The sequence below is a fragment of the Pinus tabuliformis genome, chromosome 6 (genome assembly GCF_031772625.1).
Source record: "Pinus tabuliformis cultivar Carrire ecotype Pingquan chromosome 6, CPIR1, whole genome shotgun sequence".
In the NCBI taxonomy this organism is placed as follows: Eukaryota; Viridiplantae; Streptophyta; class Pinopsida; order Pinales; family Pinaceae; genus Pinus; species Pinus tabuliformis.
This window is the reverse complement of record NC_142292.1, coordinates 1,103,374,463-1,103,392,403: the sequence shown is the minus strand read 5'-3', so window position 1 is coordinate 1,103,392,403 and position 17,941 is coordinate 1,103,374,463. Positions and strand designations below refer to the sequence as shown.

General features: G+C 42.6%; 1 protein-coding gene across 6 annotated transcripts in view; it reads right to left on the bottom strand.

Moving 5' to 3' along the window:
- The window catches only part of LOC149262770 (uncharacterized), a 352,995-nt gene that overhangs the window by 268,915 nt on the left and 66,139 nt on the right, over window positions 1-17,941 (bottom strand). For all 6 annotated transcript variants that reach the window (XR_016259200.1, XR_016259199.1, XM_089425177.1 and 3 more), the window contains one exon: window positions 8,741-8,851. Coding sequence is in view for 4 of the 6 variants with exons in the window: in XM_089425177.1 (XP_089281303.1) it covers window positions 8,741-8,851 (111 nt within the window). In the remaining 2 variants the exon portion in view is untranslated. The remainder of the gene's footprint in view (window positions 1-8,740; window positions 8,852-17,941) is intronic.

Below are 17,941 nucleotides of genomic sequence, written 5' to 3'. Positions count from 1 at the left end.
AAATAAAATATTAATGTGAATTAATATAAAATTGTTTTAGAAGGGTCCAAACATCATGGATCAAGCCAGAGTTAATCTTAGTTGTTGATTAGGGACTTAATCTCGGCCATTGAATTGTCAACGAGAAAAGTATAAGAGGAGGCTTGAGGGTCACTTGGAGAACACACCGAGTTGATCAAGAATTCGATTTTCTGGGGCAGGGCTTGTTGAGGAAATCGAAGGAGTGATCAGAGTTGCAGCTGAGGGGTAGTGAATACAAAAGCAGAGAGGCAGAGAGGGTACCGGGAGCATCAGAGCAAAATCCAGGAGAGAGGGACGCAGAGCCAGTCAGGCCCATGTAGAGGCAGCTAGGAGCTGCGCAATGCCTGAGAGAGCCAGCGTGGGTGATGCAAAGGCTCTAGAGGCTAACGCAGTACCTCCAGAGGCTGACGCAGGGTGAGTTGGGATGACGCTGGGGTGACACTGGGCCAGAGAGGCTGACACAGTCCCTAGAGGCAGACGCTGGAGATTTCGTGGGGCAGATTGGAGCTGAGAGCTGTGGGATTGTTCATCCGGGGTTTTAGCCGGAATATCTGTCTCCGACTGAGAGGTACTACTGTTGAGATCATTCTCTGTTGGGTGAGATAGTTTGGCACCGAGATTGTATTCTGAAACTGCTTAATAATAAAACCCTCAGATAGTTGCACTGGTTTTCCCGCATTGGGTTTTTCCGGAGACATTAGTCCAAAAATAACGGTGTCACTTGTGTTCTTGTTTTTCCTTCAGTTGATGCTCTGTAAGGTGTTGAGCATGTACTTGTATTTATTTTCAGTATTTACATGGTAAATAACTTGTTAATTAAATAGAACAAGTAGGCAGAAATAAATCAGAAAGTACATGAAGGATTTCTAACAATTAGACTTAGAAATTCCAACATGGTATCAAAGCGTGGTTGCAGATCACAGGAGAACTAAAAGCATCAGCCGAGCAGCAGCAGCAGCAGCAGAAACATCTATCCCGAGTGACAGAAGTTGTTCCTAGCAGAGAAGCAGCAAAGAAGGGGTGACGCAGTGCCTGCGTCATCAAGTTTGAGCCGGGAGGAGGATCAGCGCAATGGCAAAAGGGAGCAGACCTGACCTACGCAGTGCCTAGTCATCTTTCTCAGTCAAGAAGGATTGACGCCCGTGGCCAGGAGGTGTGGATTTTGTTGGTGTCGGGATTGTGCAGAGCCTAGAAGCTCTAACCTTCAGTTTGCTAAGGCATAGGAGGTTGTGGGTAAGTTGCAGAGTGAAGGTGGTGGGGTATTGTAGTCAGAACAGTACCTAACAGGGCAAGACCAAGGAGGAGGGAGTTGCTACAGAGGATTTCTAGCCAAGAAATCCGGATCAGTGGTGCAATTGTACTAACGATCGGAGTGGGGCCATCTTGACATTGGCAGAGGGGTTTCCAAGAGGGAAATCGAGGCTCAGAGGGAGTCACGCCGAGAACTTCCAGAAGGGAAGTAGAGGAGCAGTGAAATGCTAGTGAACAGGGTAAGAGACCATGACAGACTGGACGGAGCCTCAAACTTCGTAGTCTGGAAGGCCAGAATCTTGTCCGTTCTAGACAAGAATCGTACTTCGCCTTGAAAACGATAGCGATCCCAATTGACCTGATTGAGAATGATAAGTATGAGGAAGCAATGGTGAGGGCCAAGAGCATCATCCTTGACGAGGTCAAGGACCATGTCGTACCACATATTGCCGAAAAGGAAACGGCAAATGCGATGTGGGAGGCCCTAACGAAATTGTATCAGCATACTTCTGTGCAAAGGAAGATGCTACTAGAAAATCAATTGCGGTCATACCAGATGCAAAAGGGAGAACAGATCGACACCTTCCTCGGTCGATTGAAGGAGATCTGGGATCAGCTGAGATCCATAGGGGCCACACCGATCAAGAATTGATAGTGAGGATAGCCCTGAACGCAGTCTCAGAAGGCTAGGAGGTGTTTGTCCAGAGCATACTGGGCAGGTAGACCTTTCCAGATTGGGAGGAACTGTGGGCGGCTCTTCGCCAAGAAGAGATCAGAATGCTGACCAAGGCAGGAAGCAACGGCAAGGGGGTCAGAATCAAGGAGGAAAAGGAGGATGTTGTCCTAGCATTTGAGGGAAAGCAGGATAAACAGAAGAAGAAGGACCTCTTCAAGGTCAAATGCCTCCACTGTGGGGAACTGGGTCACTATGCGAGCCAGTGTTCGAGGAAGAAGAGCAAGGGAGAGGCTACCGAGACCAAGGCCACGCCAGCAAAGGTGGAGAAGGAAGTGGAGACAGATGATGACTGTGCCATGAGTGCTCACACGCCACTTGAGAGGAAGTGGGGAGACATCGAGTTGTAGTCAGATGGACTACAGGCGATGAGGGGAAGGATCCTCGAGGTACCCAGCCTCTTGGATTATACCTTGCTACGAGAGCCTCGAAGAGGAGTAGCAGTACTGGCGGATGTCAGTAGAGACGGATGCGGATGGAGCGACAGAGGGAGCTACAGTGCAGGATTCCCAAGACAGTGTGAGGTAGCAGTGCGAGATGCATGGAGTTGTTGCAGCAGCATAGAGGTCAGAGAAGGGGCACTTGTCAGTGACAGAGGGAGTTTCAACATCAAGGGTGTCTCTAGCCTAACAGACATGTCAAAGTTGGGAGATCAGTTACTTACTTCTCAGTAACTGAGTTGCAGTGCAGCAGTTCGCAGTGGCAGTGCTATGGGCAGCATGATGCAACATGATAAGAGGGGTTGTCGTATGGATGTAGTAGTGGCAATGGCAGGGCCATGGGTAGCAGTACATGACGCAACAATACAGAGAATGTTGGGTAGCAGGGCTAGCATCAGCACCAAGACCGATGCCGGACGATCAAGGTGATGCTCAGTGAAGAGTATTACTAGAGCACAGTCCTCGCTAAGAGGGAGTGTTGATTTGGGGTAGCATCGGATGTGCTCTAGCCATGAAAATTGGTGGAGAGGCTAAAGCACATGAGATCTCCAATAACCAGAAATGGTTTGGGCAGATTCTAAACAATTTGGGAGATATTAAAATAATTAATATTTTTAATGGAGTCCCTAAGTCTAAACTTAGGGAAAATAAAATATTAATGTGAACTAATATAAAACTGTGATAGAAGAGTCCAAAAGTCATGGATCAAGCCAGAGTTAATGTTAGCCGTTGATTAGGGACTTAATCTCGGCTGTTGAATTGTCAACGAGAAAAGTATAAGAGGAGGTTTGAGGGTCACTTGGAGAACACACCGAGTTGATCAAGAATTCAATTTTTTAGGGCAAGATTTGCCGAGGAAATCGAAGGAGTGATCAGATTTGCAGCTGAGGGGCAGTGAATACAAAAGCAGAGAGGCAGAGAGGGTATCGGGAGCATCAGCGCAGAAGTCAAGGGAGAGGGACGCAGAGCCAGTCAGGGCCCACGTAGAGGCAGCCAGGAGCTATGCAGTGCCAGAGAGAGCCAGCTTGGGTGACGCGGAGGCTCTAGAGGCTGACGCAATGCCTCCAGAGGCTGACGCAGGGTGAGTTGGGGTGACATTGGGTTGATGCTGGGCCAGAGAGGCTAACGCAGTCCCTAGAGGCAGACGCTGGAGATTTCGTGGGGCAAATTGGAGCAAAGAAGTGTGGAATTGTTCATCCGGGGTTTTAGCCAGAATATCTGTCTCCCACTGAGAGGTACTACTGCTGAGATCATTCTCTATTGGGTGAGCCAGTTTGGCACCCAGATTGTATTCTGAAACTGCTTAATAATAAAACCCTTAGATAGTTGCATCGGTTTTCCTGCATTGGGTTTTTCCGGGGACATTAGTCCAAAAATAACAGTGTCACTTGTGTTCTTGTTTTTCCTTCAGTTGATGATCTATAAGGTGTTGAGCATGTACTTATATTTATTTTCAGTATTTACATGGTAAATAACTTGTTAATTAAACAGAACAAGTAGGCAGAAATAAATCAGAAAGTACATGAAGGATTTATAATAGTTAGAAATTCCAACATTCGGACTCCTCTCTGAGATTGTGGACAAAGGAACAGTGGTACAGGAAGCTTGAATGAACGCAGCAGACCAGCACTTCGGATGGATCACTGTGATCTTAGACAAGCATTACAGTGACACAACTTCTCGGCACAACTATGATCTCAGTGCAAGGAGGATGTTGTCATAAGTCTCAATACAACAGTGTTGCAACAACAGTAATCTCAGTGATTACCTTTATAGTGCAACAGGAACAAGACCTAGTTGACATGGTGAATAAAGCAAGATGCAACTATAAGGATCTTTGTGATATTATGATCATGATCTTGGTGAAGCAGTAACAATGATGATAATGATCTCAATATCAAGAAGAGGATTGGTGTCTTGGTCTTGGAGTGGCCTAGTCGGTCAAGGGTCATGGTCTTGGTATTCGTCAATTGAAATCTCTATAAGAAGAATTATGTGTGGGTTTTCCTCTCCAAGAGGGAGAGGTTTTGGCCCTGGCAGAATGCCAACATCTTGTGTTCTTGTCTCTTTGTTTTGGGTAGCTATTTGATGAAATAATGAAGACACACTCTAATAATATCAAAGAGAAGATTGTGCTAACAAGAATAAGTTGAAACACCTCACAAATAGTTATCATGCTAAGAAGAATCTCATTAATTCAATCTGCCCTAGATTCTTCAAAATGTGCTACCAGTTTGAGGCCATTTCCAGCACTTGGGTCATCATACTTTCACCTAGGTTTTTATAGCTTGTTGAAGCAAGCCTAGGTTCTTTTGTTCTCACTTATATGTACTCTTTCCTTCAGATTTAATAAAATGGCTTAGCACCTTTGCCTCATTTCTTTGGTATATTGATTTATGCATGTGTGGTTAAATTCTAATCATTGTAGCTTAGTTCATGTTTTTTATATTCACTGTTATTTTCCTAGTTAGAATATTACAAATAAAACACCTTCATCTAATAAGGTTGGATCAATGAGTAAACTGACCAGAAAATGGATGAGAGGCATATGAGGTTGGCTATCTGTGGATCATGGTAGGGCTTCTAACTGGTAAGCTGCAATATAGGAGAAAACATTTCTCTTAGGGTTACCCATGTGTCATGTCCCTTCTCAAACACATTAGCAATAGGGTGCTACTATACAATGTTGTACATTTTTTACTAAGGAAGAGGACCCCACACTTTCGACTTAGGGAGTTAGGGGCCAAATCGACTTTATTTAGCTGCTAGTGGAATGTGGGGGCCACCCACATGTGAGTTTGAATTAGCCATTCGATATGCTTGGAGGGAACATCGAATGGGTGTATGGAGGGGCCCACATGAGGCTAAGGAGGCCCAAGGAGTTATAAGGAGAGATCAGCGCTCATTTTGTTTTCATCTTTGACATTTGCAAACAACTACTCAACTATTCACTCTGTTGTTTAGCTGAGTCAACCGATTATTTAGCCACGAGTCTCTCAAGCGGGAGATTCAACCTCTACTTCGGGGGACCATCTATGCCCGCCCTAGGGAGGTTGTTCCACAAGAGTTTTCAGGAGTTCCGGGGCAATAACATACACCAGCAGCTAGTGCAGAGCAAGGAGTGCGTATTTCGGGGCAGCAAGGAAACAAGCAGAGGGAGGTTGAGGCAAGCAAAGATCTGGTTGCTTGTCCAGGACTAAGGGAGTTGAGGTAACAGCACTAGACCAACGTTCTTGTTCGGTTTTATAGCCAGCATTCCAGCAATTCGAACTATTGGGCTGAGGGATAGCAAAAGCCACTTAGCAAATTTCCGTGGAGCCTAGGAGCAGGTGATTTTGGCCAAGAGCTCATCCAGGAAGTCAGGGTTTTGATAGCAAGGGTGAACTCAACACTTTGGAGGAGTTTTCAGGTGGATTTACAGGCAGTTTCCAACAAGCCGAGTTTTGCAGCTACATCTGAGGTGAGGCTCCAAGGGGGTCAAAAATCAGAAGTCCAAAGCAACTAAAATCCCTTCTGGGTTTTTCTGGGTTTAGGCTAAGGAGTCTGAAGTTAAAAGCATACAATTTATGGGCAGTATTAGTGCATTTCCATCCATTCGAACTTCAACAGAAAGTCAATTTCTGGGCAGCGCAGTGCAAATTGGTGCAGCAGTTGGGCAGCCTTCAGCTTAGCGATTTTCCCACTTGGTTTTGGTCATGCTTGTCCATTGAGACAAGCCCAGGTGCACCATCTTGTTATCTATTGTATTATGCTTTCAAAAATTAAATAAAATGGCTAAAAAGTTCTCCATTTGCAGTTTTTCTATGGGTCCTTGATGAATATTTCGTTTTTGTAATTTGCTACATAGAATATTTGTTGCTATCACTTGTATTCCTATTGAGGATCATTACAGTGGTATCGGAGCCTAGTTCTTGGCTCATCTGTGGGGATTGTCTCCTATGAAAGAAGGGTACCAACAGAACATCACCTACCGAAGACAAAGGTACAGGAGTAGTGAAAGGGAGTTAGAGATTACTCCAAATACGGAGGACAAGGGGAAAGTAGTAGAAGAAGAGGAGGAAATGGTAAAACCCAAGAGCAGGGAAGAGATGGCTTTCGACAGCCTTCTGAGGGCTGGGTGACTTGGCCAAGGAATAGAAAGACATGTTGGAAGAGATCAAGTCGCAGAACAGAGAGAAGACCACGCCTAGAGGGTTTTTGTTTGGGGAAACTTCTGGGGCTTCTCAACCATTCGATCATCCCTCACCAGCAGCACAGCACCCTTCAGCCAGTGTGCCAACTCGTGCTACACTACCGTCCTTCGTGCTAGTGGCACAAATCAAGCCTACAAGGGAGGAAGACCCCGCTCAGATGGGAGATTCCTTTAGAGAGTGGCAGTCTATGGATGAAGACTTTAAAGAAGCCCTCTCCTTCAAAGATTATTGCAAGCTCAAGCAAAGTGAGAGAACAAGGGGTATGGACCCAGAACTACGAGTTGCAGAGGACCATAAGGAGGATGTATTTCCCTACTTTCGATGGCATTGCCAAGTGCACGGCTAGGGCTTGGGTTGAGAAGATGGACACCTACTTCCAACTCAACCGAATGACAGAGCAGGAAGCCATTAAGATGGCTACGCTACACATGGAGGGGGAAAACCCATGATTGGTGGTTTCATGGCTTGACCACCCTAGGGCATGCCCATGTAGTTTCTTATGAGGACTTCACCAGGACAGTGGGGGAGCGATTTGATTAGAGGGATCCAGAGGCTCATTTCAGAGAGCTGATCCAACTGCACCAAACAGGCAAACCGGAGCATACTTCTCATATTTTTTGCGGGTGTCAGTGATGGTCCCGGATCTATCCAAGGCAACTAGGGTGTATACCTTCATTGAGGGCTTGCTTGAGCCCCTGCATGGATTGGTGAAGTCACGCAGACCCTCCACGCTGCAGAAAGTAGTCTTGTGTGCCAGAGATCTACAGGGGGCCATCCCCAAGACTAGAGCACCATTTCCTGCACCGACCCCTTTCCCACAAAAGGGGCATGAGACTAGACCTCCACCTCAAAGGACCACACAAGGGAGGGGGCAATTAGATGAGAAGACATCGAAGGACCTCAGGAGGAGGAAGTTGTGCTTCACATGCAGACAGCCCTGGGCACCAGGCCATCGGTGCACTGCTGGGAGAGCACACTACATTGAGGTTCTTTTTTACAATGACTAGGAAGACAAGGTGGAGCAGGATTGCAGTGGGGCAGATGGCGAGAGTCCGACAGACAGAGCGCCACCACCACCAACTCCACAGGGTCCGGCATCCCTTGCCCCAGCAGGGGGAGTTCTCGCTTCCTTATGTGAGATTCCCAAATTTTTGACACTGAGGATCAGAGGCACCGTACAAGGACAGAGGGTGTCAGTGCTAGTTGATAGTGGGGCTACCCACAATTTCATAGATGCCCAGTTGGTCCAGAGGAAGGGCCTCACCGAATGTTTTAAAACTCCAACTCGGCTGAGGTCAACTCTAACTCGGTATCGACTCAGTCGGCTCGATTTCAATGGCTCGGTCATTGTAAAAATACATTAAATATTTATTTTTTTATAATAAAACATAATTTTAAAGATTTTCATTCATGTTTCCAAACACACGGCATTAGAATATAGATAGAAGACAACATATGATCAAAGTAGGCTCATGAATATATCCATTATATCAAAATGGCACCCAATGCACTGTCCAATACATACATGATGATGATATAGAGATCAAAACAAAAACACATAACCAAGGAGGCTAGAAATGGAGTTATCCTCCAAAATAGATTGTAAGTCATCAAGGAACTAATACAAGGGTCCAAGAGTGTTCCTCACTCCAAGAAAGTCCCAAAGTGCATCTGTACATCTTCAAAAGGTGCATCCTCCACCATGATGTCATCTAGGAGAGACCCTATGTCACCCTTTTCAAGCATGTGAGTGACATGGCATCCCTAAGGGTAAGCATTGGCATCAAAGAGGGATGTGCTAGCCCTCCTAAGTCAATTTCTTTAATAATAAAATTCCTTTTTCTTTCTTTTGACAAATACATTACGTCATGACTCAAATACAATTATGATGACCGACACTAATTACATTCTTCAACAGCTACAATCAAAGCATAGGGCCACTAACTCGACACATTTGTCATAAAATTATCTTTATTTAATACAAAATCAACTCATAAGACAAATTTTACCATGTTATATAGCCAATTAATATTTTTCAATGGGTCATTGCTTGATGAGAAAGGTACAAAATCCACTCAAAGTGAGAATATTAGATTACTTACAGCAACAGCTCTCCAGTCTTTATATTCCCATCTATCAATCTGCCCAAGAACATTCATCTCCATTGAGACAGGTAACCACTGACATGCATCTATCGTTATACGAGCCACGACCTGCTTTCAGAAATAAAAAGATTTGATTATAATTGTGCTCCATCTATGGTGTCATGAACTACCAATCATTTGAATGTGATGACAAAAATAAATAAAAAATACAAAAAGCAAAGAGTTAGTCCAAAAGGAATAAAAGGATGACCACACAGAGAGTTTATCAGGAAAATGATGCTAGGTAGAACTTCAAAATCACTCCATAGAACATTTAAAAGCATTGCACATGTAGCCATGATATGAAGTCCAAAAGGAATAAAAGGATGACCACACAGAGTTATCAGGAAAATGATGCTGGGTAGAACTTCAAAATCCCTTATTAGAACATTTAAAAGCATTGCACATGTAGCCATGATATTATACCAACTCTTACATCAAGAACTTATTTATGCCTACAGAACCTTCTTTTCCTCTAGTCAAATCATGTGAGAGTAGGACAAGTTAGCTATTTTCTTAGACTGGACATGGCTTATTCTACCTTCAATATTACTTTGTAAAATCTTAGGTTATCCTCCTCATGTTGCAATACAAGTTTTGACCATAATGTATAATTTTATTTTAATATAACAGCTAGAAAAAATTTGTATCAAAATTTCAAAAGAAGAAAATGTAGGCTTTTACCCATATGACATTACAGAAAGGACCAGGACAGTGCTGTTGAAGATTCTAAAAATTCATAAATTGGCCAAAGACCAAGTATTTTATAAGGTTTGCTGAAAGTCTAGATTCTGAAACAATATGGGAAGACAAGAACAAAATGTCCCCCAATATTACACAAAATGGATACATTTAAATAAAAACAGGAATTCATGATTCATCACCCACATTGAGAAAACATGCTGTCCATCTTCACTGACATTGCTGGAGAGATTTCCTTCTATGAAGCCTACTTTGTTGGTGCTTGTTACCTCTTATACTAGCAGGGGTACATATATACAATGTCACATGGTTTGGGTTCAAGTTCAAGTTCAACAATGATTAAGTTCGATTGGAATTCGAATTTTCTGATAAGGTTCGCTTGAGGTTTGTGATTAAATTCAAATTCAAATTATTAAAAATATTTATAATTATACTATATAAAAAAAAATATATATATATATATAACTTTTATTAATTTATTATATGCATTATACATGAATCGTTTTAATAATAGTAATAATACTATATATTATTACTTTTTAATAGATATTTTTATTAATTTATAATGTGCATTATAATATATATTATTATTTTTTAATAAATATTATTATTTATTTATAATATGCATTAGACGTGAATAATGATATTAATAAATTGATCCCCCAGATCTGGGTGTCACCAGCAGGCCAGCCACTTGCTCATGGCATGCATGACTCGGTCTCCACTTGGTGCTCCTCTCTCCAGTGCATTTCTCCATGCCAACCCTCCTTAATTACCAGCTCCTCGCAGCGACCTCACACGGCTGAAACTAACACTCACCTCTAGTCCCAAAAAGTAATGCATCATACCAAGATCAGTTTGAATTCGGATGCTAGTTCCCTCTTACATTCGATCATCAGGGGCTCACTACCTGTCAAGAATAGATCGCCAACCTATAAAACCAAAATCAAAGGCATACCTTGGAACACTTTGAAGTAGAGGTTCAGATCGGCACTGCTTCTTGTAAATCCAAGCTTCACTAGGTAATTGTCAATACAGGCATACCAGGCTTGGGGATGTTGAAGAATCTAGGGCAAGTAGGATTAATGTGATTCTTCTTGACTTGATAAGTATTTGTGAGGCATTTTTCATTTTCTTATTAGCACAATTTTCTCTTTGATATTATTAGAGTGTGTGTTACTTATTTCATCAAATAGCCACCAAAACAAAGAAACGAGAACACAAGAAGTTGGCATCCTGCCAGGGCCAAAACCTCTCCCTCTTGGAGAGGAAAACCCGCACATAATTCTTCTTATAGAGATTCCAATTGATGAACATGACCATGACCCTAGACCTAGATGAGCCTCTCCAAGACCAAGACATCAATCCTCTTGATGGCCACTGCTGAGATCTTCATTTTCACTGCATCATTGAGATCTTTGTTTCTGCTGCAACACCATTACTACACCTTTACCAAGATATTCATGACGAGATCATTACTGTTGTTCTATTGTTCATACTTTCACTGAGATCTTTTACAGTTCTGAAATCATTATTAATACTGTGAGATCCTGCTATTGAGATGTATATAAATATATCTATGACAACTACATTGAGATCCTTTCGTGATCAATACTTGCACCGAGATCATGACTTCGTTTAATTCATGTTGAGACAAAGTATGCTTGAACTGAGATCATAACCACATTTAGTTGATGTCGAGACAAAGTATGGTTGCTTCAAGTTCATGACTTCGTTTATCTTTCGAGACACAATATGCTTGCACCAAGAGCATGTTTAGTTCATCTTGCACCGAGATTTAAGCTGAGACTGTTGTTATGTTGAGAGTGTGTCCACAAGCATGCCGAGACAGAGGAGTTGCTTCACTGAAGAGTGTCGAGATCGTGAGGAGACCAAAACTGTAGGAAGGCCGAAACTCTGATCACCGTAGTTGAGTTCTCTTCATTGCATCGAGATCATAATTGCGTCCTCCTGTCATCATAGATATGTTGCGTCTAAGTGTGCTCAATGTCTGCTATGAAATCCTTATTATATAACCCATCCAAAGAACTGAGATTGCAAGGTCCTTTTGTTTTCTCACTATGATTTTCTTGAGAACTTCAGAGACACCCGAGATTTGTAGCTTGTACCCACAAAAATCACAGAGGAAATCAATGTCTTCTTATCTCACTTTTGCGCAGACCCTAAAGGGTATATATGTTGAAGGAAGTATAACTAGGTTCGGTCTTCATAAATGTACTTTTGAAATTTGTACTTATTCAATAAAAGAAATATTATTTTTATAATATATGTGAATGAATTTCTTGTTCATTGAAGTAGGTCTAGCACATGTCAAAGTTCTATAGGTGAGTCAAATAGTCAAGAGAAAATATTGAAGGCCTTAAGGGCAGGTTACACCATGTATAAATATGTATTAAAGTCAAAGGGAAAACTTCCAAGCAAAGTCAAGTCTACTCCTATGCAATGGCACCTTCAAGAAGCTCCTTCAAGCATGCTACACCACCATGGAATATATCCATAGTCTGCTCAACAAATCAGCGTCCAATCTACCCTCCAAGTCAGCCAAAAAACAGTCAATCAAGTCGGCCTAAATGGAGGGAGAGTCCCCTATTTATAGAGGTTGTCCACTCCAAATACAACGCACTACTCAAGCTCTGAAATCCACAAAGGAAAGAAGACAAGAAGGAACGAAGGAAGCTGAGGTAAAGGGTCTACAAGTTGCAGCGAACAAAGAAGAAGGGACAGCGAAGGTAAAGCACTGTTTCTAGGGCTAAAAACAGTCACATGTGCAAGGAAGAGGAGGAGAAATCTGCAGGTACAACAGTAGGGACAAACAGTCCATAGTTTTTTGTTTTTTGGGTTTGACACTAGACTCACAAGATCTCTCAAGACAAGCGAAGGAGCCCCTCTCTCTATCGAAGGAAGAAAGACCCTAATACACTAAGGGTACTCTCCACACGCGCGAGAAACTAGGGCAGCAGAATAGCAAAAAAATCATACACTCAAGAAGGATCTCGGTTGGTCAAAGATATACTTGAGCAAGGGATAGAAGAGTAACACTTCATCTAGAAGACTCATTCAAGGAACGTCTAACTCTAGACAAGAATCATAGCAAGAAGAATAAGTGTCGAAAGAAGGAGGACGAAGTGCCAAAGAACAAAGTGCCAGAAGAAGTACCAGGGAATAAGGTGCAAGAAGAAGGAAGGACTTGACTTGTGCTTGGAGGATACTCTTGTCAGGGGTCTAGGGTTTGGCATTGATCAATAGAAGCTTCAATAAGAGAAATTCACTAAAGGGTTTTCCTCTCAAGAGAAGAGAGGTTTTGGCCTTGGCAGAGAGCCAACATCTTGTGTTCTTGTTCTTATGTTTTGGTAGCAGTTTGATGAAGTACACACACATGCATTAATAAGAAGAAGAAGAAGATTAAGCTAACTAGAAAAAGTAAAAAGACTCCACAAATTGTTATCAAGTAACGAAAAATCACACTACACTACTTTGCCCTAGATTCTTCAACAATATATAGTAGTTTCGTTCTCCATAATAGGCCAACTTGAACCATTGAAAAGGTGTGTAATTTATGCAAGCCGACATGACTAATCTTGCTTAATTTTGCTGGCCAACTACATCAAGAGGATTATGCTTTCTTTGGAGGGCTAATTGACATAGTGTAGACTTGTATACATTAGACATGAGCTCAAGAAGAGCATGACATTAACTTTGACGCTTTGACTGTTCTAGACTCATGAATGAGCAAGAAACTCATTCAAATAATTTACAAAAATAATGTTTCTTTTTCTTAACAAGTACACAGATCAAAATTACAATTACAAATACCAAACCTAGTTACACTTTTCTTTAACGGGGGAGCTTTCTTCAAATCATACAATGAATTCTTCAACCTACAAACATGAGTCTTCCTGTGCTTCACTTCAAATCCTTGAGGCTACTCAACATATACTTCTTCCTATAGGATGTCGTGAAGAAATGTTTCCTTTACATCCATCTGGTGAAGTGTCCATACTTGGCTAGCAGCAAGGGCAACAATTGATCTAATAGTAGTGTACCGGGCAATGGAGGAAAATATATCATCATAGTCTTCTCCCTCTTTCTAGGACAAACCTAGGGCCACAAACCTTGCTTTGTACTTCTCAATGCTTCCATCGACTCCATGTTTGATCTTATATAGCCATTTTGAAGTTACAACAGACTTTCCCTTAGGTCTCAGCACAACACCCCATACATCATTCTTCATAATCGATTCATACTCTTCAACCATGGCATCCATCCAAACTTGTTCTTTCACATATTCTTCAAAGGTAGAAAGCTCAACCTGAATTGTAGTGCTCATAGCTGCAGTGTATCTTTGATATCAACATGGCTTCTTACTCTCTCTATAGGTCCTTTTGGCAGGGGCGTATCTCTCAGCATCTTGTAAAGTATCCTGAAGCCATAGTGGTCTCTTCTTGGCAAGGGGATCACTTGGAGGAGAATTGTTAAAATTGGCAACTAGGGCCAAACTCCACGTGGGTCTTATTATTCATGGCAGCTGATATTTTTCTTGGATTCCTCTAATTAAGAGGTGTAGGATTGATCTAAAGATCGTCTGATTCTAACATGTATTCATGGAGATATGAATTTATTTGTGTTATGTGACAATTCACCAAGGTCGGCCAGCAACCAAATTGCCCCACCTGTCCCCAACGTTTTACTATAAATTGAGGTGGCCTTCAAGTCATTTTCACACACACTCTTGTGATCTCTCTTCATTTCTGTTTTGGGTTTTGATGAAGGAGATATCTAGAGGGAGTGCTCTTGGCTTTACGCTGCCCTAATGAAGAAGCCCTAACGTTGCCCTAGCATTCATGAAAGAAAGATCTCAACACAATCATGGAGGATGAAAGAGAGACACCTATGCTATTCTAAAGGAGGCTCCTACGCAGTCCTAGGAGAGGCTTTATCGTAGGTAAGGAGATGCCCTAGATATTATCAAACGAGAAGGCCTTTCGCAGCCCTAAGAAGAGACGCCTCTACACAGTCAAGGAGGATTTATCTATGCAAGGAGAGGTCTTCTATCCATAATCTTTAAAGAGACTAGGCCGCAGTTTAAGGAGGGCTTTTATGTGCCCTAACCACAGTTAGTACAAGCCCTAGCCGCAGTCATAGAGTTGGCTCTCTAACGCTATCTAATGCAACTTGTACACAGTCCTTGAGGGTCCTTAATACGTTGTTCAAAGGAAGCCTTGATACGTTGTTAAGAGAAGCTCCAATACGTTGTTAAGTGCAGCACATATCCGCACAAGATCCAGGTCACCTAGCTGCTGTCAAGTAAGCTTAAACGTTGTCAAAAAGTGACCTCTCCACAGCTAGTAAGGTTTTGTCTCATAGCTAGAAGAAGGCCCTACCATTACAGTCATCAGGGAGAGGCATCAAGACGTTGTTATGGAGCCCTAAATGCAGCCAGAATCGTTGTAGGTGACACTGTAGTATCAAGGTCATGAATAGGCATGAATTCATGATTTCACTAGGCCTGTTGGAAGATTCTATAAGCTACAGCTAGCTTCTTTGCTAGGTTGCAAGCCATAACAAGCAGCTAAGGTTGTTCCATGGGAGTATTGCAGTATGCATTGAGTGTAGGTGGAAGCGTGGATTAGGAGGGAAGGTGGCCTGCAGCCCTTGAAGGGATTAGTTATCTAACAGTTATGCAGCATGATGGATGCAACATGATGAGATGCAGCATGGTGATGGATGTAGCATGATGAGATGCAGCATGGTGATGGATGCAACAAGATGAGATGGAGCATGATGGATGCAGCATGGTGATGGAATCACCTTAGAAGAGTGTTTGCCTTCACCTGAGTTCAGAACTACAATCCATGTCCTCAGATCTGCAACCTCATTACGTCATCTTCATGGTGAAGATCTCTGCTCTTATTTTGACAAGTCAAAGTGTTGACTTCTGATGTATATGTACTATCTCTCTCTGCTAAACTATTGAAAAATATAAGAAGAATTGATCAAGGGTTTCCCCACATTGGGGTTTGTCCCTCGCTAGCCCCACATCTTGTGTCCTCTTGTCTTGGCTTGTTTTTTGCAATTTATGTTTATGTTCTATCTGCACTTTACTATCACGCTGATGTGATTGCTAATCTAAATATTGTCATTGGGATAATATGAAAAATTGAAGTAAATTGCGCTAAGCATAGAACATACCAAAAATTAACATGGTATCAGAGCTGAGGTGAAGACAATGCCCAAGCAAGAGTGAATGAGCAATCACCGAAGTCAATCAAAAAGGACAAAAAGCTCAAGGAGTTCCTCATCCCACTTCAAATTCACCAAGGGTGAAGTCGAAGCAAAGAAGATTATCAAAGTGGCGCAGCGGAAGCATCTAGTTGCCTACCTACAGGTCACTTCAATGGGAAGTCCGGATCTAAGAATGGAAGGAAAGGCAGATGCCTCGCTTGCAATAAGTTTGGCCATTATGCAAGGAAGTGTCCAAATAGAAGGGGCACATCACTTGATGATGATAACAATCATTCCAAGGGCATCTTCAATGATCAAAGGAATGACAGGTACAATGGCAAAGGAATAAAATGAATGCAGGTCATCAAGGAAATGGCTGACTCTTCAAGGAAAGCAAGGAACTCCAAGTATGAAGAATCAAATGTTGTTTCTGAGTATTATCTTATGTCAGACCTCTCCACCAAACTCGTTGGGAAAATTGATAGTGGCGCCTCAAGGCACTTCACTGGATTCAAGGAAGCTCTCTCTAATTTGATAGAGAAGGAAACAATCGTGGAGATTATTCTTGGAGAGGATGCCACCTATCCCGAAAACGGTGTAGGGAATGCCACCCTTCAATTGAATGAGGGTAGAATGATTCATTTACAAGAAGTTCTTTATGTACCTGATCTCAAGAAGAACCTGGTGTCCATTTCGGCAATGGAAGATAAAGGTTTCAAGGTGGCATTCATCGATGGAAAGGTATGTGTTTTCTTAAAGATGCTTTTACTTTTGGGTTCAAGATTGGCAATTTGCATCAAGTTGCAAGAAGTCCATTGGGGACCATGTCGTGTGACTCATCTCTTCTATGGCACCGGAGGTCTATGTGAGACAGATGGTGATAGGGATGCCTAAATTCAAAGAAAAGCATGAAGGTACATGTTCGAGATGTACCAAAGGAAAGCTTACAAGGGGACCATTCCCCTCATGTAATAGCAAGACCACAGATGTGGAACAATCCAAGGGGTTTTGAGATTCATGATCGGGAATCTCGTGAATGCAGGTTGAAGAAAGCTCTCTAAGGCTTGAAGCAAGCACCCCGGGCTTGGTATGAGAGGATTGATGGCTATCTGATGAAGCTGAGATTCACTAGGAGTGAAGTCGATCCAAACCTTTGATTGAAGGTTGTGGATGATAGACCTCTCATACTGGTACCTTATGAGGACGACCTCTTTCTTAAAAGTGCAAACCCTCTCATTTGCAGAAGTAAGAGGGAGTTGGATTCCAGATTTGGAATGGTGAACTGCAAAACCGTGACTACCTCGATGGAGCTTAACTTTAAGACGATATGCATTAGTGTTGCCGGACCTGATTTGGGAAATGCTCTGAGTTTCATCAACTAGCATTGATGTTCTTGGTGAACTCCCGTCCGGATATATGTTTTGCAGTTAGCATGTTGAGCTCATATATGGTTGAGCCTCATTGGATTGGTGCCAAGAATCATTTGATAAATCTTTAGGGCACAATCTCTCATGGATTGAGATACACTGCCGAAAATGTAATGCTGCATGATTATTTTGATGATGATTAGGCAGCAGTGTGGAGGATCGCAAGAGCACTTATGGGTGTCGATTCCGCTTTGATATCCTGGATGAGTAGGACACAGAAGTAGATTGTTTTGAGCACCAATGAGGCCATATACATAGCTGTGAGTATGGCCTCCTATGAATTTGTCTGGTTGTGGAAGCTCTTCAGTGAGTTGTTTAGACACATGCTGGATAACACTGTGATCTTCTGTGACAACCAGAGGGGGATTCGATTGTTGAGGAATCCCGTGTTCTATGATCGCTCCAAGCATATAGACATCAAGTACCACTTTATCTGGGATATGGTACAACGAGGATCAGGAGAGCTCCATCACTCTGGGACTAATGTGCAATTTGCCGATATTTAGATTAAGCCCCTGGGAAAGGTCAAAACTCTTGACTTTCCGAGAACGACTAGGAGTCATGGAGAGACCCTCTCCTAAGAGTCCTGTATGATATGGACATTGAGCTCTGGGAGCTCCGGGGGGCTTGGGGGTACTTCTTGGAGCGATGAGAAACTATAGGGTGAGTAGTTCAATGTTCCCCTAGTGCTCTGCTATGTAGGCAGGAAGAGTGGTTCATCCTTCTCCTGCCGAGATACAATCATAGGGTGAGTGGTTCAACCTTCCCCTAGTGATTTGTTGTGTAC